The following is a 25,272-nucleotide window of genomic DNA, read 5'->3' as shown; positions in this document are numbered from 1 at the left end:
GCCACGTGCAAAATAGAGACTTCATTTTGTGGTCTGAGATATTTTGGAATTCAAGGGCTGGAGAGGGAGCATTTACATGGACATTACCTGGTTAGTGCATGGCCGCTGAGCCTCTGTTTCCCCTCATGTGCCTCAATTAATTTGAGACATCAATTATACCTCCTAACATGTCTGTCCCCTCCAGCGGGACAGGGGTAGTGGGATGTCCATTACATGCCCCCTTCCCCCAACATCCCTCCCAGCCTTAAAATCAGGGGGTAAATGTATCAAGCTGACAGTTTTCTGGCGGGTTTGAAAAGTGGAGATGTTGCCTATAGCAACCAATCAGATTCTAGCTGTCATTTTGTAGAATGTACTAAATATATTATAGCTAGAATCTTATTGTTTTTTCAAACCCGCCAGAAAACTCTCAGATTGGTACATTTACCCCCAGGACTGTCCTGCTGAAATCGGGACAGCTGGGAGCTATGCTTAAATGATTCAGGAACATATGACTGGAACTCTGATCCTTATGCATGCAGGTTTACTTGGCTTTAAGTCCTGATAAGCGAGGCATTACATTAGGTGTATCCACATGTGCTTAGCAATATATATAGTATACCTAGGAATCATTTTTTTTACTAATATATATATCTATACCAATATTTTACAGTCTGCCCAGAATTTATGTGTTTGACAAAAGAGAATTCTAGTTTAAAATTCATGCTAAATAGTAACAGATATTTCCCTGGAGTATATGTTAGCAGGAACACTGCATTGACACACTTATTTATTTACTGAAAGAAAACAGAGTTTAAAAACTGATATTACTGTACCTATTAATTATGTTGACAGGAATGAATACTAAAACAACATGCACATTAATGTACGACAGGGCTCTCATTAGCTGTAAGACCTGCAAATGTTGATCTAAAAAATGTTGCATTCTGTTCATTTTTTCTGTTGCATTTCATTCTTAATAAAGTTTTATCGCTCAAAATGTTTCTGAAAGTGACAGAGATATATAGAAGTAACGTGTTGGTGTTTGTGTCCGTAGGTAGTAGAAGACATGTTAGAGGACGAGGATGAGGAGAATGACAAAGATGACAAGGTAATTATCCTTCTGTACACATGGGTACCTGAGGTTATCAGAATGTAAGCATGACACCGACAGAGGGAAGGCAAGACGTGAAATGTTTTAGCCCAGAAGATTGGACAGCCTGTTTATTATTCTAACAATGCTGCTGTATGTTGCAAGAAGCTATAAATCCCTTTTTGTCCAGAGCGGGGTAAAAAAAAAGAATTATTCTGTTTGCCTAGAATGTGATGGCTTTTTTTGATGATAACTGTACTGATGACTGATGTGTCTTTCCTGAGGGTTACACACATGTCTGTGCTACAATGTGCGATTGTGATGCTAGTTATGTACAGAGATTATTTGCACTGTTGTAAAGAAAAGACGATGTACGCACGATAGATGTAAAGGTAGAGCAGGTTATGTATATCATTGTGTCTGTAAGGGTGGTACATTAATATTAGGGATGTGCACCGGCGACTTTTGAGGTCTCGTGTTTTGTGTTTTGGATCCGGATTTTCGTTATTTTTGAGGTTCGGATTTGTCTCGCAAAACACTTGACGAAAGGTCTCGGTTCGGATTTAAGGTTTTGGATTCGGATTTTTTTTGAAAAAAACATAAAAAGTTTAAAAATCAAGTTTTTGGGCTTATTTTCACTCCTAGGCTATTATTAACCTCAATAACATTCAATAACAAGCATTTCCACTAATTTACAGTGTATTCTGAACACCTCACAATATAGTTATTAGTCCAAAATGTTGCAACAAGGTATCTTTCTGGACTGCGTAGAGGAGTGGGTCACCACAATATATATTAAAAACCCTGAACTTTTATGATTCGCACCAATAAATGTACCTGGACTGCGTAGAGGAGTGGGTCACCACAATATATATTAAAAACCCTGAACTTTTATGATTCGCACCAATAAATGTACCTGGACTGCGTAGAGGAGTGGGTCACCACAATATCTTAAAAACCCTGAACTTTTATGATTCGCACCAATAAATGTACCTGGACTGCGTAGAGGAGTGGGTCACCACAATATATATTAAAAACCCTGAACTTTTATGATTCGCACCAATAAATGTACCTGGACTGCGTAGAGGAGTGGGTCACCACAATATATTAAAAACCCTGAACTTTTATGAATCGCACCAATAATTGTACCTGGACTGCGTAGAGGAGTGGGTCACAACAATATATTAAAAACCCTGAACTTTTATGATTCGCACCAATAATTGTACCTGGACTGCGTAGAGGAGTGGGTCACCACAATATATATTAAAAACCCTGAACTTTTATGATTCGCACCAATAAATGTACCTGGACTGCGTAGAGGAGTGGGTCACCACAATATATATTAAAAACCCTGAACTTTTATGATTCGCACCAATAAATGTACCTGGACTGCGTAGAGGAGTGGGTCACCACAATATATTAAAAACCCTGAACTTTTATGAATCGCACCAATAAATGTACCTGGACTGCGTAGAGGAGTGGGTCACCACAATATATTAAAAACCCTGAACTTTTATGATTCGCACCAATAATTGTACCTGGACTGCGTAGAGGAGTGGGTCACCACAATATATTAAAAACCCTGAACTTTTATGATTCGCACCAATAATTGTACCTGGACTGCGTAGAGGAGTGGGTCACCACAATATATATTAAAAACCCTGAACTTTTATGATTCGCACCAATAAATGTACCTGGACTGCGTAGAGGAATGGGCACTGGGCACCACAATAAAATATATAAAAAACCTTCAACAGATCTGCATTACACTACACATACGGCTGCTCCTCCATCCTCTCCATCATATACATGTTGGAGTTTTAGCGTGTGACAACCTCTTGTTTTTGATAATGTCAGTGCATTTTGAATATTTTTTAATTTGCCCCACACCACTGAATGTACTTTATCTATGATACGCAATACGCATCTATCTATCTTGACTGCGTAGTGTGGTGGCCCCGGTACACAATTTGGTACCGAGGCCACAATATAATTAAAAAACCCTCCACGTGTCAGAATTCCACCAAACAAGTATCTGGACTGCATAGTGGGGTGGCCCCGGTACCCAATTTGATACCGGGGCCACAATACCTCCTCCAAACATGGTACAGACAATTCGTCATTGAGATCCCAGACAGACAGGGTCAAAGTGTTATTGTTTGACTTTGTAAACCCAAAAAACTGTCCCTGTTGCACATAGTCGTGCAATGAAGACTGACTTTTTCATTTAAAGGCACGACCTTTCAAGTGTAGTGTTTGTAAGTCTAAGTCATATTATACTTTTGGTAAAATTGGTTTATTTTGTTCCTCTTTATGGTAATTAGTAATAGAATTAAAGTATGAAATAGAATTAAAGTATGAAATAGAATTAAAGTATGAAATAGAATTAAAGTATGAAATAGAGTGGTATATAGAGTTGTAGTGTGGTATAGATAGAGTGGTCCACACAATATAATAATAATAAAACCCTCCACGTGTCAGAATTCCACCAAACAAGTATCTGGACTGCGTAGTGTGGTGGCCCCGGTACACAATTTGGTACCGAGGCCACAATATAATTAAAAAATTGGGCATCAACTGTCACCGTTGTTTAATATCTGATACACCTAAATATGGACTGCACAGTGGAGTGGCCCCGGTAGTAAATTTGGTGCCGGGGCCACAATACCTCCTCCAACTTCCAAGTGTAGTGTTTATAAAGACAGACAGCGTCGAAGTGTTATTAGTTGACTTTCTTAACCCTAAAATTGTCCCTGTTGCAAATATTCGTGCAATGGACAGTTACTTTTTTATTGAAAGACTCAAGCTGTCAAGTGTAGTGTTTATAAAATATAAACAACAATACAGTAGTTTTAGAGCACGTCAATACCTCTTGTTTTAAATTATGACACGGCATTTTACTTTTGGTTTAATTTCTTGTATTTTTTTAAATTTGGTTTTACTTTTTGAACATGGCAAACGACTGTTGATTGGTCATATAATGCAAAAAAAAAAGGTCCAAGATGGAATTGTCCTTGGGCCCTCACACCCACCCTTATGTTGTTTAAATAGGACATGCACACTTTAACAAACCAATCATTTCAGCGACAGGGCCTACCAAACAACTTTGGCTGAAATGATTGGTTTGTTTGGGCCCCCACACCAAAAAAGCTATTCATCTCTCCCTGTACAGACTAAACAGGCTCTACTGAGGCAAGATGTCGTCCTCATCCTCAACCTCTGATTCCTCTCCCCCTACAGTGTGTACTTCCTCCTCATCACACATTATCAATTCGTCCCCGCTGGACTCCACAACCACAGGTCCCTCTGTAGTATCTGGAGGGCAGTGCTGTACTTCATTGAGGAATTGATTATTCATTTTTATAAACATCATTTTTTCAACGTTATGAGGAAGCAACCTCCTTCGCCGCTCACTGACCAGGTTCCCCGCTGCACTAAAAACTCTTTCCGAGTACACACTGGAGGGGGGACAACTCAGGTAAAATAGAGCCAGTTTGTACAGGGGCTTCCAAACTGGCTTTTTTTCCTGCCAGTAAGAATATGGACTGTCTGACATGTCTACTTGGATGGTGTCAGCAAAGTAATCATCCACAATTTTTTCTATTGTGACAGCATCCAATGCAGCGAGAGTAGACATGTCTGCAATGGTTGGCAGGTCCTTCAGTCCGGACCAGATGTTATCAGCATCCCCGCCAGTGCCTCTTTTGGGAAAACTGAGCTTTTTCCTCGCAGCCATAGATGTGGAAGAAAATGAGGGTGGAGCTGTTGGCATGTCACGGTCCTCTTCAGAGGACAATCTCCTGACCAGCAGGTCTTTGCACCGCTGTAGACTTGTGTCCGCCGGAAACAGAGACACAACATACGCTTTAAACCGAGGATCGAGCACGGTGGCCAGAATGTATTCCTCTGACTTTAAAAGAGTGACCACCCTCGGATCCTGGCAAAGCGTACGAAGGGCTACATCCACAAGAGCTACATGCTTGGTGTAATCGCAATGGCTTACCAGCTCCTCCCTCACTTTCTCCAGCTGCTTCTGCAACAGCCTGATCAGGGGAATGACCTGACTCAAGCTGGCAGTGTCGGAACTGACTTCTCGTGTGGCAAGTTCAAATGGCTGCAGAACCTTGCACAACACGGAAATCAGTCTCCACTGCGCTTGACTGAGGCGCATCCCCACTCCTTTGCCTATGTCGTAGGTGGCTGTGTAGGCCTGAATGGCCTTTTGCTGCTCCTCCATCCTCTGCAGCATATAGAGGGTGGAGTTCCAGCGCGTCACAACCTCTTGTTTGAGGTGATGGCAGGGCAGGTTCATGCTTTTTTGATGTGCCTCTAGTCTGCGGTAGGCACTGGCTGAATGCCGAAAGTGTCCAGCAATTTTGCGCGCCACCGCAAGCATCTCCTGCACACCCCTGTCACTCTTAAGGTAATGCTGCACCACCAAATTAATGGTGTGTGCAAAACATGGGACGTGCTGGAAATTGCCCATATTTAATGCCCGCACAATGTTACTGGCATTGTCTGACACCACAAATCCCCATGAGAGTCTAAGTGGGGTAAGCCACTGGGAGATAATTTCCCTCATTTTCTCTAATATGTTGTCAGCGTTGTGCCTCTTATTAAAGCCTGTAATGCACAATGTTGCCTGCCTTTGCATGAGCAGCCATTTTGTAGATGCTGCTACTGATGCAGCTGTTGCTGTTGCTGCGGAAGGGGATGCATCTACCCAGTGGGCTGTCACAGTCATATAGTCCTTCGTTTGCCCAGAACCACTTGTCCACATGTCCGTGGTTAAGTGGACAGTGGGTACAACCGCATTTTTAAGAGCACTGAGGACACTTGATCGTACTTCTCTGTACATTTTTGGTATCGCCTGCCTAGTGAAGTGGAATCTCGAGGGGATTTGGTACCGGGGACACAATACCTCCATCAACCCTCTAAATCCCACTCCACTGATGGCGGACACCGGGCGCACGTCTAACACCAACATTGCAGTTACAGCCGCAGTTATACGCTTTGCAATAGGGTGACTACTATCGTATTTTGTGGTCATGGCAAACGACTGTTGGACGGTCAATTGTTTTGTGAAAGACTTAGCGGTCTTACGACTTCCCCTCTGGGAAGATGACCGACTAACAGCAGCAACAGCAGCAGTGGCAGTAGTAGGCGTACCGCTGCAGGATTCCTCGGATGAATCCCGTATTGAGGAGGACTCAGTCTGGCTGCTGACTTGGGCTGCAGGACTGAATCTGATGGAGATTGTGGAGGAAGTTGACGAGGAGGGTGTTGCTGGTGTGTATCCAACTGGACCACGGGATTTAGGTGTCCCTGTACCGATGAGGGTCCTAGCCCCAGTTCCTGAACTAACCACTGAACTATGAAGGTTATTCAGGTGACGTATAAGGGAGGATGTTCCTAGGTGGGCAAGATCCTTACCCCTGCTTATTTGAGCTTTACATAAGCTACATATGGCCATACATTGGTTGTCTGGATTTGGATAAAAATAACTCCAGACCGAAGAGGTGCATTTTTTGGTCTTCTGACCAGGCATGACGATGGGCTTTTTCATCCCATGGACATCAGCTTTTTCCCCCCCTGGTGCCTCATTTACAATAACCACATCACCATCCTCATCATCAAGTTCCTCCACAGCGCCAGCTACATCATCAATAGCCTCCTCCCGAGCCACCTCTTCCCGTACAGTGATGGGAAGGTCAGGCTTGACAACCACCAACACCCTTGGACTCGCCTTGGGGATTTGTGATAATTTCTCTTTAGAAGGCAGAGTTGTTTGCTGTTTTGTTGCTGACAGCATAACTCTCTTCAATTTTTTGTAGGGGGGGGGGGAGGAGGAGGAGGGCTAAGATCCGTGGGTGAAGCTGAACCACTAGTCATGAACACGGGCCAGGGCCTAAGCCGTTCCTTGCCACTCCGTGTCGTAAATGGCATATTGGCAACTTTACGTTTCTCCTCAGATGATTTAAAGTTTCTCTTTTTGCTACTTTTTCTTAACTTGGGCTTTTTGGATTTTACATGCCCGGTACTACGAGATTGGGCATCGGGCTTGGAAGACGACGTTGATGGCATTTCATCGTCTATGTCATGACTAGTGGCAGCAGCTTCAGCATTAGGAGGAAGTGGGTCTTGATCTTTCCCTACTTTATCCTCCAAATTTTTGGTCTCCATTATATGTAGCACAAGATACTGCAGAATGTGTGAACTTGGTAATATTGCAGTACCAATGGACTTATACTGCTGGATTGGTTTTGCAAATTTGGTTATAATTATTATATATTTTTTTTTTTTTTTTAATTTTTAATTTTTTTTTACTTTTTTTTAATTTTTAAAAAACTTGGGAATAGTGGGGAAAAAACTATGCCCTTAGAAGCACAGAGCACAGGACACAGCACCACTGGACTGAACAGGACACGGCACAGGACCCAGCAGCACTACGGAACTCAGCAGGACAGAGCACAGGACACAGCACCACTGGACTGATACTGCAGAATGTGTGAACTTGGTAATATTGCAGTACCAATGGACTTATACTGCTGGATTGGTTTTGCAAATTTGGTTATAATTATTATATATTTTTTTTTTTTTTTAAATTTTTTATTTTTTTTTACTTTTTTTTTATTTTTTAAAAACTTGGGAATAATGGGGAAATAACTATGCCCTTAGAAGCACAGGACACAGGACACAGCACCACTGGACTGAACAGGACACGGCACAGGACCCAGCAGCACTACGGAACTCAGCAGGACAGAGCACAGGACACAGCACCACTGGACTGATACTGCAGAATGTGTGAACTTGGTAATATTGCAGTACCAATGGACTTATACTGCTGGATTGGTTTTGCAAATTTGGTTATAATTATTATATATATTTTTTTTTTTTTAAATTTTTTATTTTTTTTTACTTTTTTTTTATTTTTTAAAAACTTGGGAATAATGGGGAAATAACTATGCCCTTAGAAGCACAGAGCACAGGACACAGCACCACTGGACTGAACAGGACACAGCACAGGACCCAGCAGCACCACTGACCTCAGAAGGACAGAGCACAGCACACAGCACCACTGGACTGATACTGCAGAACACAGCACAGCATAGCACAGCACAGCACAGCACAGCACTGCACAGCACTGCACAGCACAGCACAGCACTAAACAGCACTAAACAGCACAGAACTAAACAGCACAGAACTAAACAGCACAGAACTAAACAGCACAGAACTAAACAGCACAGAACTAAACAGCACAGAACTAAACAGCACAGAGGACCACCTAACACACCCTCCCTCTACCCTGATCAATGCCCGAGTGAAGATGGCGGCGACTAGCGGGGAATTTATAGGATCCGAGTATCGCGAGATCCGACAACGGGATTATGAGTCAGAGCCTCAGTTTCACTTTTGAATTTGGCGCCAATACCCGGATCTGTCTCGGATCCGACTCGGATCCGCAACGTTCGGGTGGGCTCGGATTTCATAAATCCGAGTGCGCTCATCCCTAATTAATATATATCTATTGTATACAATGCCCATAGGTCTGTCATTAAATGCATATTTGCCCAATCTCCTGGAATGTCCAGGAGATTCCCAAATTCTGGGTAGGTCTCCCCAACTCTACTGCATCTGCCCACTTTCTAGTGAAGTGGGCAGGATGTAGAGCCCCCATGACGCAATTCTCTTAGAAACGCATCATTTTGGACTGCCCTCGCAGTAAAATAATGCATTTGCACCATTGCATTGCGGGGGTGGGGCCAAAAATGTTGCACTGTCCTAGAGCCCCGCCCCCACACATGCTTCCCCCCCGGATTTCCCAGAGGCCAACGTTGGCAACTATGAATGAAACGCATATGCACACAGCAGCAGCCATTTTGTGAATACAGCCTATGAGTTCTTTAGGAGCCAGTGACTTCATCACGGCACATTGTGCAACATGTGTAGTCTAAACAAGGGCCGGCATGAGCCCTGGAGGTAAATGTATGAAACATCGGATTTGCCTTTAATTAAATTGCCATTTTGAATTTGAAAAATCCAGAGTTTTATACATTTACCCGGTGGTTGGAATCTAACCTATAACCCCAATCTCTGTGAGACAGCGATGCTAACCACTGTACCTCTGCTTAATAATATAGAGCATATAGTAAAAACTATTCTGATCATGTTTTTGTTTTGATACTTCCCTCTCTTTTCTGCACTACACATTTCTGTCCTCATTTTCCTCCTCCTTTCACTTCTGTTAGTTGAACATTTCAGAAAATAAGACGTAGTTGCATGTGAACAAAATATTCCTTTATCTACTGCTCCGCTACATACACTGTCACTGTATGCTCTAGCTGTGTTAGCAGATGATGCTAATGATGCTAGCTGGGTGCAAACATTATTTGTCTTTTCTACGTCAGTAACCTGCTGGACACAGTCATTTATTGTGCAGTAGAGGAGACTTTCTCCTCTAGCATGGTGAGGTCAGAGGAATCCTTAGCACATTGGCATATGCTTGGGCTTGAATGAGTGTAAAGCATTTTCAAAAATTACCCTATAAATCATTGTGCTGAAACACATGGCTGTGTAACTGTCGACACACTGAATGATGTGGCCAGCCAAGTCCTTTCTGTGGGCCCCACAATTCCTGACAGTCTTCATACATAAGTTGTATTAGTGTTTGTTTTTTACAGGCTTGTGAGCACATATTTACATAAAGAGGGCTGCATGTGTATTTTAACTTCTTGGAAAGCACTTTGCATATTATGCATGAAAAAAGCTGGGAACTTTCTTGAAATATGATATTTGCAAAATCCATGTCATAATGATTTTAACAAAACAAATTACCATTTTCCTGACATTTGAAGTAAACTTACATAAAATGACATATTGGTGAATTAAACAGTTATATTATTTTTCAAGTATGAAAAACAACAACATAGAAGTTCTAACAGTAACCAGTTTATGTAAAACATGTTATGGCATGGTGTACAGCAGTGTTTCCCAAACTCAGTCCTCAGGCACCGCTAACAGTGCATGTTGTCCATATCTTCTTGCTGGAGCGCAGGTGTATTCATTACTGACTGACACATTGTAACAGATCCACAGGTGGTATAATTATAATGTGTCAGTCAGTAATGAATACACCTGTGCTCCAGCAAGGAGATATGGAAAACATGCACTGTTAGGGGTACCTGAGGACTGAGTTTGGGAAACACTGTTGTACAGATCCTGGGGTGGAAATTTGTGTGCATGGCATACCTCCCCATATTTTGTAATAACCAAACTGAAATAAATCTTGCCCCCAATTCACCCACACCACACCTCTTATCAAATCAAAGCATGCCCGGATCCACCCCACCACTCCTGCTAAGCCATGTTAATCTTCTCATATGCTGCTACCCTTTGGAAGTCGGTGAAACCAAGGTGCGCTCCTTTAAATTAATGACATGTGTCCAAGTAAATAAATCATTTACAAAAGTGCTGCCAGGACAATTAAAACCAGTGGGTATATGAAAACAAAAATTAGTCCAGCGCTCTAATATAAGCAATATATAAATCTCTATGTGTCACCATAGCATAGCTATATTGAGATAAGCTTACCTGCCAATGTCAAGGCATTCTCTGTAGACTTTCGTTTTCACTCCAAAAGTGGGGATATGCCAGCAAAAATTAGGACTATATGGCATATATTGACATGAGTAAGGACCTATGATATCACACATTTTTAAATTTAATGTTACAGTGTACTTTTCACCTAGAGCCAGTGGGGGGCAGTGTTCTGAACCAATATTCCATGCACCTTTACTGTGATGACACAATCAGTGCCCTAGAAGGGCTTTATTGTACGTTTTTAGTCACAGCATTATTATTTTATTTTTATAGTCATCTTAAACAGTTGAAAGGTTCAGAAATGTATCATTCTTGTTTAGTCATTTAATTGTGAATATATCTGGCTGAAGTTGTGTTGCTGAGAAACAGTTAAAATATTGGTTTCTGTGTCTGTGCTGACCAATTCAACCATTGTGTAAGAAAAAGAAAAAAAAAAAGAGAAGCAGAAGAAAGAAATACAAGCCTGTTTCCACAACTCATTGTGTCAGGATATGATAGCACTTGCATTAGTCGTCCTTGTGGGAATATGAAAACCAGAGGGAGGAAATTAGAGTGACCTTGTACCACAAAAGCAATGGATTGTGCTAGCAGGACTACTTTGCTGCACACAAGAGTGCAGTGATAAAGGTCTGATACTGTCTGCGCTTTTTTACAATACCCCAAATCTCTCTGCTGCTGGAAGAGCCTTCAAAAACGAGATGTTACAATGAAAATGTTGAAAAAGGCTACCTATATTCATAAAAGTACTGAAAGCATTTGTATTGTAGCATGCCTCGTGCTTTGTTAGGATGGCCCTCTAAGCAATATATATATATATATATATATATATATATATATATATATATATATATATTTATATATATATATATATATATATACACACACTTTTAGTATTAATCAGTTTCTATTCATTGCTAAATTTTCTTTACCCGTGATACCAATATATATTGTTTTTGGTTTTTGTTTTTTTGGGGACCTACTACGGATTTCATTCAGTCCATTCCCTGGGGAAAAAAAAACATAAAAATAATGAAACAAAAGATTTGCACATTTTTCCCAACAAAGGGCTAAGTATTATCTTGTTTTTCTTTTTTTCTTTTACTTTTCACTTGTTTCACTCTTTTACTTTTCACTTGTTTCACTATTTCACCTATATGTCAATAGGTTCTGTTGAATTCAGGTTTCATCAAGTAAGGGATAAAAAAGAAAGGAGGTAAAGGAAAGTTAGGGTGGAGAGTCACCTTACAGAGTTATAATCATACTTACCAACTTTTTTAAGTTGGTGTCCGGGGAGACTCTCTGCAGCAGGTGGGCGTGCGGGGGGCGGGGCGCCGAAATCGCGTCATTTTGACCCCGCCCCCACAACGTAATGACGCAAATCGCGTAATTTGACAGCGGGGGGGGCTAAACACCGCGATTCACCGGGAATCGCGGCGTTTGGGATCTAATTCTGCCCACTTCACTAGGAAGTGGGGCACTTCCTAGTGAAGTGGGCAGAATTCGGAAGATTGCCACACTCGCCCGGGAGTCCGGGAGACTCTCGCAAAATGCGGGAGTCTCCCGGACATTCCGGGAGAGTTGGCAAGTATGGTTATAATGCATTAATAATACAAGGACTTTGCTATGATAAAACAATGATACACAGGGTGACATTGCAGGGACTGGTATAGAGTTGGAAGTATTTCTGTTACACTCTTTGGGTAAAAGAAGCAGAACGGGAAGGGAAGGGGCAGGCAGGTGTAGGCCTAATAAGGAAGCATGTGTTCACATCACTGTTTATCTCTTGCAAGGTGCTCGAGGGCTGATGCAACGAAACACAATGATGATGATGACGACGATCAGCATTATTTAGCCACTTCTGATTGGCTAATTGCTGAGAGTATTCTCATAGCTATATTATATGAAGTCATGGCCATCTAATCACATTACTTAATTGACATTTTCATTTGGAGCACTGCAGGAAACAAGATTCCTGTTAATTTTTAAAGAGGAAAACAACAGATGATATTTATTTTAACTTTATTGTTATTTAACGTAATTTAATTTTAATTTCATTTGTATTTGTGTTTTGAATTTACTCAAATTTTCATTTTTTAATGTGAATTTTGCATATTAATTAATAGCTGTGAGAACATTATTCTTCTTTGGTATATAACCTCATTAAATTAATTTATATAATGTAAGATAGGGTAATGCAACTTTAGCATTTACTACTAACACTGTGAAGCCTATATGCTTTCTAGGCTATTATTGGGCGTAAGTATACACACTTGTGTATAGTTGACATACACCTGGCACAAATGCTACTGATTTACAGCTGGACAGGCTGAACAAATGCATGTAAATGTGCATTTCAAATATACTGCAGAGGAGACTTAGGGGTATATTTACTAAACTGCAAGTTAGAAAAAGTGGAGATGTTGCCTATAGCAACCAATCAGATTCTAGCTTTTATTTATTTAGTGCATTCTACAAAATGACAACTAGAATCTGATTGGTTGCTATAGGCAACATCTCCAGTTTTTCAAACCCGCAGTTTAGTAAATATACTGCTTAGTATTAAACTGACGGAAAAGGAAGAGGGGGGAGGGGAATCAGGGAAGGCGGCCACTGTGGATATTCATTCCTGCTAGTGAATTATGTTGATGAATGTTGATGATATTGTATATTGTTGTATACTTTAAAGTCTGAATGGTGCAGTGTGATTGGCCTGTAGTTTTAGCATAGTGTAAGGTCCTGTTAGGCTTCATGATGGTCCCTATCTGAGCCTCCAGCATATCTGGAGGAAAGGGCTATTTTTTTATCATAAATTTTGCAGAATGCGTTTGTAAAGCCATCAGGGCCTGGTAACTGCCCAAAGGGGATTAATTAATGGCTGTTACTATTTCTGCTTCTGACCAAGTAAATACCCTAGTGTGACAGTGGGTAGTTGCACAGATACTATAAATTGTACTGATACTTTCTGTGGATGGTTGGTGTGTTAAGGAGTCCTCTTTCAGGTTACATAGGGTGCTATAGTTGTTGGCGAAGGTGTTACCTACACTTGAGGGATTAACCTCCATTCTTAATTTAGCACCTCTGATGGATATAATGTTGAAACAGGTTTGTTGTTTCTGAAATTTTACCTGCTTTTTTCCTTTTAGTGTAAAATTGATGGAGCATTTCGGTGTAAGTTCTCTCTACAGTGCGTTCTGCTCCTCTTTTAGTTTGCCCAACTCTTTAGACCTCTTCTTAGTCAGATTAGATTTATTAGCTTTTTCTAGCTGCACTATTTGGTCTTAGGTTAAGGAGCGTAGCATGGTGTTGTCTTTTTATTCTAGGGCTGAGTGGGTGGCTATCAATGGCAGCACGGTGACTTAGTGGTTAACACTTCTGCCTCACAGCACTGGGGTCATGAGTTCAATTCCCGACCATTGTCTTATCTGTGAGGAGTTTTTATGTTTTCCCCATGTTTGCATGGGTTTCCTCCGGGTGCTCTGGTTTCCTCCAACACTCCAAAAACATACTGGTAGGTTAATTGGCTGCTATTAAATTACCCTTAGTCTCTCTCTTTCTGTGTGTGTGTGTGTGTGTGTGTGTGTGTGTGTGTGTGTGTGTTAGGGGATTTAGATTGTAAGCTCCAATGGGGCAGGGACTGATGTGAATGAGTTCTCTGTACAGCGCTGTGGAATTAGTGGCGCTATATAAATAAATAGATGATGATGATGATGCTTTCAATGGTCTCCATCTATTTGGCAGGGAGATATCATCAGGGCTGTTGTCAAAGAATCTGGTGTGGTGGAGCAGAGGAGATTGAGACTTAAGTTTAGGCAGTAAATATTCATTAAGCTGCCATTGGCAGGTGGTTATAGTGTTAGGGATACAGATGGGAACCTATTCTGGCCAAATGATAAATTGTATTGTTGATTTAGTTATGTATTGAAGTTGCCATTTGTCTACCAAAATACATCTGTGCCAAAGTATGTATTATGGCTATATGAATGGAATCTGTAAACCTTCTCTGCAGGTTTAGTGCCCTCCAGGCATCATATAAACCAGACAGAGCAATTACTGAGGAGTAGCACAAGCTCAATTTAGCTATTTGATTGTAGCGGACCTTAGAAAGTGGGGTTAGGAACCTGTTAGTCACTAGATTAAGGGCTACATTAAGATCCCCTAGAATTGACAGTGAACCTTTGTGAATGGAACCAATAAGAGTCAGAAGCTTATGAAAAAACTTCATTAGTCCTGAGAGCAAAGATTCACCAGTGCAAAGAGTTTGTTGTCTACATCTCCAACTAGAAAGGTGAAATATCTTCCCTTGGTGCCAGTCATTTTTTTTGTGTAAAATGGTGGAAATTTTAAGAGGAAATAATATAGTAGAGTATTAGATGGTTTGTTGGCAAAGTAGCCCTTAAGGTTTTGCTTGTCAGAAAAGTGGCCCGGGCCACATCTGAGGTGTGGGTCACCTGGACACATACTATTCAGTATTGAATGCTGTTTCCTCACATCGCAGTAACCAGGAACTGAAAAAAATGGCTCCTAACCCTAACACTGCACCCATGGGCACCGATAGGGGGGCAGGTACACAGTCAGAAACAACGATGTTGGTGGCAGGTAGGGCTCAGACCTTAGCCGTGCATGTGCAATAGCCACACAGCGGGCACTTCCTCCTTTCACCAGCAGTGGTAGGCTGCCGGTAAAGGAGGTTTTAATTAGTTTAGGACGGGCGTTTCGCCAGGGCTTGCCAATGAGCACTGACATGGTAAATATCAGTGGCAGTATATTTTCTATCTATATTTTGTATGCAGAGATACAAAATGATACTCCCTGCAACCCACTAGCTTCTAATGTGAAACCCTCTATCCTCAGACACACATTATTGTTACATATACAGGGAATATGTAAATACTTTGTTACAAGGAAACAGTGATTAGCAATGCAGTTGCAGGGACTATTTTAATGGTTTACATCAATTTTTTAATCTGTCATTGCTTACTTCTGAATTATGTTACATTCAAAGGAAATATATTGTTTAAGGGAAGAGACAAAATGGTATCTCAATTTATATCTTTGACCTTTGCTTCTAGTAGAGATGTATAGTTACATAACACAGCAAGAACTTACTCTTTGGCAGAAAGCATTAGAAATGTCAAAAAACTCAGCGTGATTTGTTATCCCCTTAACAATCTTCTGTATGCACTTACACTTCAATAATGATAGAGATGTAATGCTCCCAGATGAAATTACTAGTTCACAGTTGGAAATCAACAGATTGGATGAGAAATCCCTATAGAATGTTCTGGTTTCTTTTCATCCTCCTAGATTCATCAAATTATGGTATGAGGAAAAGCTGCATATGTGAGTCCTGGTTCTAATGTTAAGAGGTAATAAGTATCCATGTATGGCAATAAATATAGATTTATTGCAAAGGTCAGTGTAATAATTTGGCCGTATTTTAATTCTCTACAAATGGAACATAATCACTAAGGCTTAGACAGAGTAAGCAGCCACCATTTCATTGCTATTGTTCCTTGTTGCTGGAGCTCTGGGTGTAGTGAAATTCAGAATTATAGTGGCACAGAATCTTATTAGGTCGTTTCTAAATCAATATATTACTTTACCCATGTATCACATGTTCTCTTAATTTCATACTATGCTAATGCTATTACAATTCTCTTCATACTCCATAATATGCTGGAACATACTTGCCAACTCTCCCGGAATGTCCAGGAGACTCCCGAAATCTGGGTAGGTCTCCCGGACCCGAGAGAGCAGCCGAATCTCCCGTATATTGCAAGTTGCTAGCCAAATGATGCGATTCGCGGTGAATTGCATCATTTTGACCCCGCCCTCTGAGACCCAGAGGGTGGGGCCAAAATGATGCGATTCACCGCATTCCATCCCCTCCAGCCCACCAGCCACGCCCCCTGCCGGGGAACTCACGGACTTTACTATGTAAAAGTCGGCAAGTATGTGTTGGATCTATCGCAAATCTTTATTTTTTGTTATTATTTTGTTGTTTGTAGCATCTAGTTTTGAATAAAAATGCTAATCACTTGCGTGTATTAGGAACAGCAGTCGCTGTACAATTTACTTTTGAACTCATGTGCATAATACTAAAGATGACAGTTGGGCACATGATACAATTTTTAGAATATGCTCTTAACGTTTGTGTCCACGGAACTATGAAGTAGTCTACATATACTGCATTGTTTATTAAGTATTGTGGCATGGTGCACCGCGGTGGCGGAGAGCGGGCAAAACAGGGTAAACATAAATTATATGTATATATCATTATAGACACTGACCCGAATTCCGACCAACCAGTCATTTGTCGGCTGATTAGCCCAATGATTGGATGAAAAAGGTCCAATGTGTACCTTGCCTAAGTCCTGATCAGTAGTGATGACAGTCTCGTAAACATGAGGAGCAACTGTAAAAATGTTTTTTTTATGTTCAATAGACAATAAGAACATTCTAATAAATGTATTTCATGGGGGAAAATTTTAAAAAATTAAAACAAAAACTTTTTTACTGTTTTATCATTAATGTCTATAGTAGTAAAAGGTGACATTAATTCAATATATATATTTTTTTCTCTGTTCTTTTGTGAATTTATATTCCACATGTGTATTGGACATATCCTGTCTTGTGTAGTAGAGTAGAGCACACCCGAATTCATCAGTGCACGTATCTTCAAATCCATTCCTAGATGAATCTGGGAGTACGCAGAGCTAATTTACGTGTGTGTTTATAGAAACGCACGTTGCGTTCAGAATTGGTGCCTTGATGAAACAGGCCCTTAATGTCATTGTTAGTGTATTTCTTACTGTTCACTCTTTTAATGACACTGTGCTCAATAATAAACACAAAACCTTAGGACAATGCAACCAGAGGACAAGAAGCGTGTGTATCTTGGACTTTCATTACATTTTTGTTTTCTCATGTGGTGTAATAGCAGAATGAGGTCAGACGACTGTTGAATAGGATAAAAGTGAAAAAGATTAATAAATGTGCCAAAGCCTCCCTCTAATTGCACTTGAAGCATATGTAGCAAGTATGCAAATATGTCCCAGATGTCGTGCACTGGCCGGTGCCAGAGCTTTGTCTGATTGCCACAAGGCAGTTATTAGTCCTGTAACCTTTAGATGCAGGGGTAAATGTGGTCTTATATGGTATAAAGCAAAGCACCTGTTTTTTATTCTAGAAAGACCCCTGGTAGGCTCTACATAAGCCTGCACATATGTTTTCACTTAGCAGATTGTTGGGCGATTATATAAAGTGTCTTTCTTTAAAGCCAGTGTAGATATTAGTCCCTTTCTCACAAGCCAAGTCAGTGGCTGTGGCTGATGTCCGTGTGGGCAGGCTTGCACCAAGGTCGTTTGATGTGTGACTGAACAGATTTTCCAACCTTAGCTATGCGTATTATATGGTCACAAAATCACCAGCCAAGACACTAGAAAGCATTGCGTTTTTTTGTCATTAGTTATAATAATAGACCTTTACTACTTAAACAGATTGCTAATGATTTAGTAATGCATACAAGGAGCTTGATTAAGGTGGGGAGGTTGGGGCTCTGATAGGGGGGCTTGTCAGGCTCTTTAGAAAATTATAAACAGACTTTCCCATTCCATGAGCGAATCGATCATAGTTTTTCCTCCTAGACATGTGTTAGTTGCTGGATGCAAACTACAGGTCGAAGCCTGCGCTTCCCTATAAGAGTAATGGACAGTTGCTGCCATTTGGGGAAAAGATGAAGGGGCATGGGTCCCAAAACTCCAAAGTTGACAATATATCCAAAATTCCCAGGCGCAATGTAAATGTGAGTATATGAGTAAGGCGTCATGACCAAACTGCAAACAATAATATCAAACTGTATATTTCTATAAACAATTGAGAAATCCAAGTGCACTGGATATCAAATATTAAAATGACACAATAGGTTAGCATGGATAGGTATCAAAAAGAACAGATTTGCAGCTGTAAATAAAGACTGCAGTTAGTATGTCCCAAATGAGGGGAAAGTTATTGAAATTATAATGAGATGTAAGACAAAGTCCAGCGATGTTGTAAACCAAGTCCTGGGCCTAAAATGTTGGCATAATGGCAAGGTTAGTCGAGTATGAGTGTCACTCTGAGAGCATTCACAATGGTATGTTAGTTCCGTACTTTATGAGTTGATAGTAGAATCTGGTGGTAGAATCTCCACTTACAGACGATAGCAGCTGAATGGTTGCAGGATGCGGGTATCCATGTAGACTCACCCTTGTAGTTGGAATGTTGCCCGGAGAGTTCGGTCCACTGAGCCGTCCTTCCTTTTTCCCGCTGCGGTCCGTACAGATGTGTTGGGCAGCTATGCGCCTGCTATCTACGCTTAGTTCTTAGCGCTGATAGAGTCCGATTCTCCGTCCCGATAAAAATGGGAGTATAGAGTTCTAGTATGTAAAGCTCATGAGCTAGTTGTGGAATAATCTCAAATGCTACGCGTTTCGCCATTACAGGCTTCGTCAGGGATGGTTGGATTAGAATTGAATGTAGAGTAGAGTTCTCCCCTTATGTGTTAACTGCTGCTTATAAAAGAGAGTCACATGATAAACAAAACCCACATTACTGTGTAGGTATGTGTCCTTGTGTCCTCCAGAATCAAATTCAAATTACTTACCTACAAAGCCCTCAACAACACTACCCCTGCATACATCTCAAATCTCATTTTAAAATACTCTCCCTTCCGCCCTCTTAGATCTATCTCTGACCTGCGCCATGTCTCGTCTCTGGTAACCACCTGTCACCAGTGTCGGACTGGGACATGAAGGGCCCACCAGGGGATACAATGGTAGGGGCCCACCAGAGGGGCTGTGGCCAGCCACTAGAGAGGTGTAACCAAACTACTAGAGGGGGTGTGGCGAGCCCACAAAGGACAGTAGCACCGTAGTGTAGTATATAAAGAATGTAGTGTGTATATAAAGAGTACACAGTCTTGGCCTGCCCCCTAAATTGGGCAGAACAGTCACCAAAAATTAGGATTGTCCCAATAGAATCAGAACAGTTGGCAGACTGTCCTGCTCTCTCCTATCTCTTCTTGTCACTTTCACCACCTGTGGCTGCTGGTTTCTTTAGTTGTGGCTTGTCTGGATCCTGGAATGTTGAAGTCGCTATTTGAAAAGTAAAATGGGTACATTTAGAAAATTCCAACCAGACCCGGCATTAAATCAATAGGACCCACGATTAATACTTAGGCCTTCCTCCAGCCCCAACATTAAAATAACAGTATTCCCATTTAATAAATAGGTCTATATCTCTCCAATGAATCCCAACATTAAAGTAATAGTATTCCCATTTAATAAATAAACCTATTTCCCTCCCTCCAAACAGCCCCAGCAATAAATTAATAGGATTTACATTAAATAAATATACCTTTTGTCTGCAACCATCGCTTGACATTTAATAAATAGACCTCATTCTCCCCAAACTCAACCCCCTTGCCTCCGTTCCTTTACTTACCTTCCTATTGGCTTCTTTCATTTCTTTTCTTCTCTTCTTGTTTTCTGACTTCTTCTTTCTTGTGTGCTGACTTCTCTCTGCGCCATTCCTCACTGAATGTCGGGCGTGACTTCATCATGTCACGCCCAACGTTCAGTGAGGAACGGCGCAGAGAGGAGTCGGCACATTCAATTCAATGCAAATGGAACAGGAAGGAGGGGCACCGGCACCACGATGAGGTAAGTATATATTTTTTTTAAGTACCTGCTCCCCCCACCAACGAAAGGGGCATAGTTATCAGGCATCGGGGCCTACTGGGGAATACCCCGGCGAGCCAGTCCGACCCTGCCTATCACTCCCGCCTACAAGACTTCTCCCGTGCTAGTCCCCACTTATGGAATTCTCTACCACGCTGAATCAGACTTTCCTACAGCCTTCAAATCTATAGACGCTCTTTGAAAACCCATCTCGTTTTTAGAGGTGACCTTATCCCCGATAACACTATTCACACTAATGCACACTCACAACTGTCCCAATCTCCACTCTGATCCACATTTTCTCCTCTTGTTTCAGCTGTGCCCTCTTACACTTAGAATGTAAGCTCTTTAATGAGCAGGGTCATCCATTACCCTTTGTTTTCATGTCTGAATTTATTTTGTCTACCTTTTTATGTCCCTGTTTTATGTATGTACTGTTTTTCCTACTGTACGGCACCGCGGAGAACTGCTGGACCCAGGTAAATTGGCACACTTACGATAATAATAATAATAACCATAAATTCTATACAGATAAATTATCATTGCTATAAAATGGACCTCTAAATAGAGACATCGGGCTAGATTTACTAAATGGCAAGTTTGAAAAAGTGGAGATGTTGCCTATGGCAACCAATCAGATTCTAGCTTTCATTTATTTACTGCATTCTACAAAATGACAGCTAGAATCTGATTGGTTGCTATAGGCAACATCTCCACTTTTTCAAACCCGCAGTTTAGTAAATATACCCCATCAAGTACAACTATATGTGAGTTATTTCCATTACAGAAAACAAGTAGCCAAAATATTCATATTGATTGATCTGTCTGGTATAAATAAAACAACATTTTCTTGATCACCTTAATCAAAAGGGCCTAATAGATTACTGGTCGCTTACATTTTTGAAGAGGTGAGACAGGCAGGATTTAGACAATTTTGGATGAAGTGGCAATTATTTATTATATATTTTAAAGTTCTGGGGCAACCAATCAGATTCTAGCTTTCATTTATTTAGTGCATTCTACAAAATGACAGCTAGAATCTGATTGGTTGCTCTAGGCAACATCTCCACTTTTTCAAACCCGCAGTTTAGTAAATATACCCCCAGGTCTTGCTGTAAAGCCTGCACTGGTGCATCTGGACCTATTTTACTGTTGTATGCAACACTCCCCCTTAGCTTTGCTAATGAAGCAAGACCAGCTCCCATAGGAAATCTAGACCACAATGTTTAGTAAATTGGATGTTTAAGCGTATTGCAATGGGAAATTAACTGTTACATATGTCATTAAAATATTAATTTATATTGACAATGTATAATGTTCATACTCTCCTTTATGGTTTCTATTGAGAAATAAAAACATTTTTAAAAATGATTTAGTTTGTAAACCCATACCCATACCTCCCAGCTGTCCCGATTTAGGTGAGACAGTCCCGATTTAAAGACTCTGTCCCGCCATAAGCTTTGTTCTCCGGGTGGGAAATGTTGGCAGTATTGTCTGTTCACTACTGCTCTGCATGTTAGAGCAGTGGTGAACAGCCGCAATTACTGGTGATCATGGCAATGAATGGTGTTTCAAGGGTCAAAGAGTAAGGCTGCACCTTTCCCGAAAAGCAACTGTTGTTGTGAGCAGGAGTTATATATACACAATCATGACAGTCAGGGCCAGGGGCGGACTGGCCATCTGGCACTTCTGGCAAATGCCAGAAGGGCCGATGGCCAGAAGGGCCGGTCCGCATGTCCGCCGAGCAGCAGCACCCTGCGCGCTGCTCGGCGGACGGAGAGTCAGTGACTGGCGACTATGTGAGTAATCACATGGGACGGCACCACGCCACAGGCGCCGTCCCATGTGATTACTGCATAGTCGGCAGTCATTGATTCTCCGTTGGCTGACCAGCGCGCAGGGTGCTGCTGCTGCTGGATGTAAAAAGGTAAGTGTCTGTGTGTGTAAGTAAGTAATAGTGTGGCAAACAGTGGGGCTGGCAAACTGGGGCAAACAAACAAACAGTGGAGGAAAAACAGTGGGGCTAACAAACAAACAAACAGTGGGGCTAACAAACAAACAGTGGGGCTAACAAACAAGCAGTGGAGGAAAAACAGTGGGGCTAACAAACAAACAAACAGTGGGGCTAACAAACAAACAGTGGGGCTAACAAACAAACAGTGGGGCTAACAAACAAACAAACAGTGGGGCTAACAAACAAACAAACAAACAGTGGGGCTAACAAACAAACAGTGGGGCTAACAAACAAACAGTGGGGCTAACAAACAAGCAGTGGAGGAAAAACAGTGGGGCTAACAAACAAACAAACAGTGGGGCTAACAAACAAACAAACAGTGGGGCTAACAAACAAACAGTGGGGCTAACAAACAAGCAGTGGAGGAAAAACAGTGGGGCTAACAAACAAACAGTGGGGCTAACAAACAAACAGTGGGGCTAACAAACAAACAAACAGTGGGGCTAACAAACAAACAAACAGTGGGGCTAACAAACAAACAGTGGGGCTAACAAACAAACAGTGGAGGAAAAACAGTGGGGCTAACAAACAAACAGTGGGGCTAACAAACAAACAGTGGGGCTAACAAACAGTGGTGCTAACAAATAAACAGTGGGGCTAACAAACAGTGGAGGAAAAACAGTGGGGCTAACAACCAGACAGTGGGGCTAACAACCAGACAGTGGGGCTAACAACCAGTGGGGCTAACAGTGTGGCTGTGGGGCTAATTTTGTGCATGTGTGGCCCCATGTTGCTATAGTGTACGTGCGTGTTTGGCCATGTTCATATAGTGTGCGCGAGCGCAGTATTTTAAATATAGCATGTGTGTGCGTGCGCGCAGTATTTTAATATAATATGTGAGAGAAGGGAGGATCTTAATATAGTGTGGGAGGTAGGCTATTTAATGGTGGAGTGTAGGTGGGGGCTAATTATTTAAGGTGAGGTGAAAGAACCTTTAATTTAATGCTGGGGTGGTTTAGGGCTATCAATTGAATATGGGGCTGATTTTGGGGAGAAGGGCTATTTATTGAATGTGAATATAAATTATTTATTGTCGGGATTGGTTGTGGAAAATGGCTATATTTATTACATTTTAATGCTATTTAATTTATTGCTGGGACTGTTTGGAGGGAGGGAAATATGTCTTGAGTAAATGGGTATACTGTTAATTTTATGTTGGGGCTGGTTGGAGGGAAATTGGTCTACTTAATTAATGTGAATATTATTATTGTGGGGACTGGAGGTAGGCCTAATTATAAAACGTGAGTGCTATTGTTTTAACATTGGGGCTGGTTGGAGTTTTCTAAATCTCATGTACCCATTTTTTTTTTCAAAATAGGGCATCCAATATTCCAGGTTCGAGACAAGAATGAACTGAGCTAAAGAAACCATCTGCTACAAGTGGTGAAAGTGACCAAGACAGGTAGGAGAGAGCAGGACAGTCTGCCAACTGTCCTGAATCTGGTAGGGCAGTCCTGAATTTGGATGACTGTCTCCCTTAGTCAGAATTTGGTCCGACTGCAAGGACAGTTGGGAGGTATGTCCCGCTTCACAACGTACTGCTTGTGAAGGCAACGCTGTGTGCTTCTAACAGTAGGGCCTGTGTATTTGTCTAAAATGTAATGTATTATTATAATGTATGTATCAATGCCCCATGTTGGCCACACCCACAACACAATGAGGTCACGCCGTGTTCAGCGCCACCGCTACGCGGCGGCACATATTTTCATTCCTGCTGGAACTGAGGTGGGCCTGTGTACCTTAAATGCCAGGGCTGATTTTTAGTCCCAGTCCGGCCCTGGTCAGGGCTGACCCATGTAAATTGGCGCACTTAGAAGCATTCCTCCCATCTGGCAGTTGTGCACACGTTCCTTATCCCCCAGGCATTCTTAAATCACTCTATGGCACCAATAACCATCAGATTCCAATTATATAATAGTAGTGGACAAAATAAAGTAGATTTTAGGAACCTCATCATCATCATCATCATCTATTTATTTATATAGCGCCACTAATTCTGCAGCGCTGTACAGAGAACTCACTCACATCAGTCCCTGCCCCATTGAAGCTAACAATCTAAATCCCCTAACATACACACACACACAGATCAAGAGAGACTAGGGTCAATTTACTAGCAGCCAATTAACCTACCAGTATGTTTTTGGAGTGTGGGAGGAAACCGGAGCACCCGGAGGAAACCCACGCAAACACAGGGAAAACATACAAACTCCTCACGGATAAGGCCATGGTCAGGATTCGAACTCATGAACCCAGTGCTGAGCCACCGTGTTGCCTTATGACCTTTTATGTAGCCATCCATGGAAAAACTGATGAAGAACCCAAAACACAAGGCATCAGCAGCAATACATTATATTATACCCATCACCATGCTTTTTGTAGGTTAACACATCCTCTCATAAATAGCAATTTTTGTTGGACACCCAGAGCTTTTACACTTGTGACTCCAGCAGTTTGTCACTAAATGAAACATTGGCAAAGAAATATGATGAAACAGGCAATCTTTACATTTAAAAACTGCTTTATTTTCTACTTAATGGTAGGGTGTCTGTCTTCCACAAAAGCAGCAGCCTTTGGTACCGATAACATAATTTCATGCTCCTGGAAACCATTTGAGGACTCAGTATCTCGAGCTTTTGCAGAGCTTTGGCGACTTATACGCACCATGTGCCTTAGCAGTTGTTGACCACGCTCAGTGATTTTACGTGGTCTTCCGCTTCATGGCTGAGTTGCTGTTGTTCCTAAATGCTTCCACTTTCTAATAATATTACTTACAGTTGACCGTGGAATATCCAGCAGGGATGAAATTTTACGAACCATCTTATTGCAAAGGTGGCATCATATCACAGTACCATGCTTCAAGTCACTGA

General features: G+C 41.5%; 1 protein-coding gene across 5 annotated transcripts in view; it reads left to right on the top strand.

Moving 5' to 3' along the window:
- Nucleotides 1–25,272, top strand: part of MCTP1 (multiple C2 and transmembrane domain containing 1) — a 663,759-nt gene that overhangs the window by 583,451 nt on the left and 55,036 nt on the right. For all 5 annotated transcript variants that reach the window (XM_075181055.1, XM_075181045.1, XM_075181079.1 and 2 more), the window contains one exon: nt 1,037–1,090. In XM_075181055.1, the coding sequence (XP_075037156.1) occupies nt 1,037–1,090 (54 nt within the window). The remainder of the gene's footprint in view (nt 1–1,036; nt 1,091–25,272) is intronic.

Source organism: Mixophyes fleayi, chromosome 1 (assembly GCF_038048845.1).
Source record: "Mixophyes fleayi isolate aMixFle1 chromosome 1, aMixFle1.hap1, whole genome shotgun sequence".
NCBI classification, from domain to species: domain Eukaryota; kingdom Metazoa; phylum Chordata; class Amphibia; order Anura; family Limnodynastidae; genus Mixophyes; species Mixophyes fleayi.
This window is presented reverse-complemented; position numbering and strand designations above follow the sequence as displayed.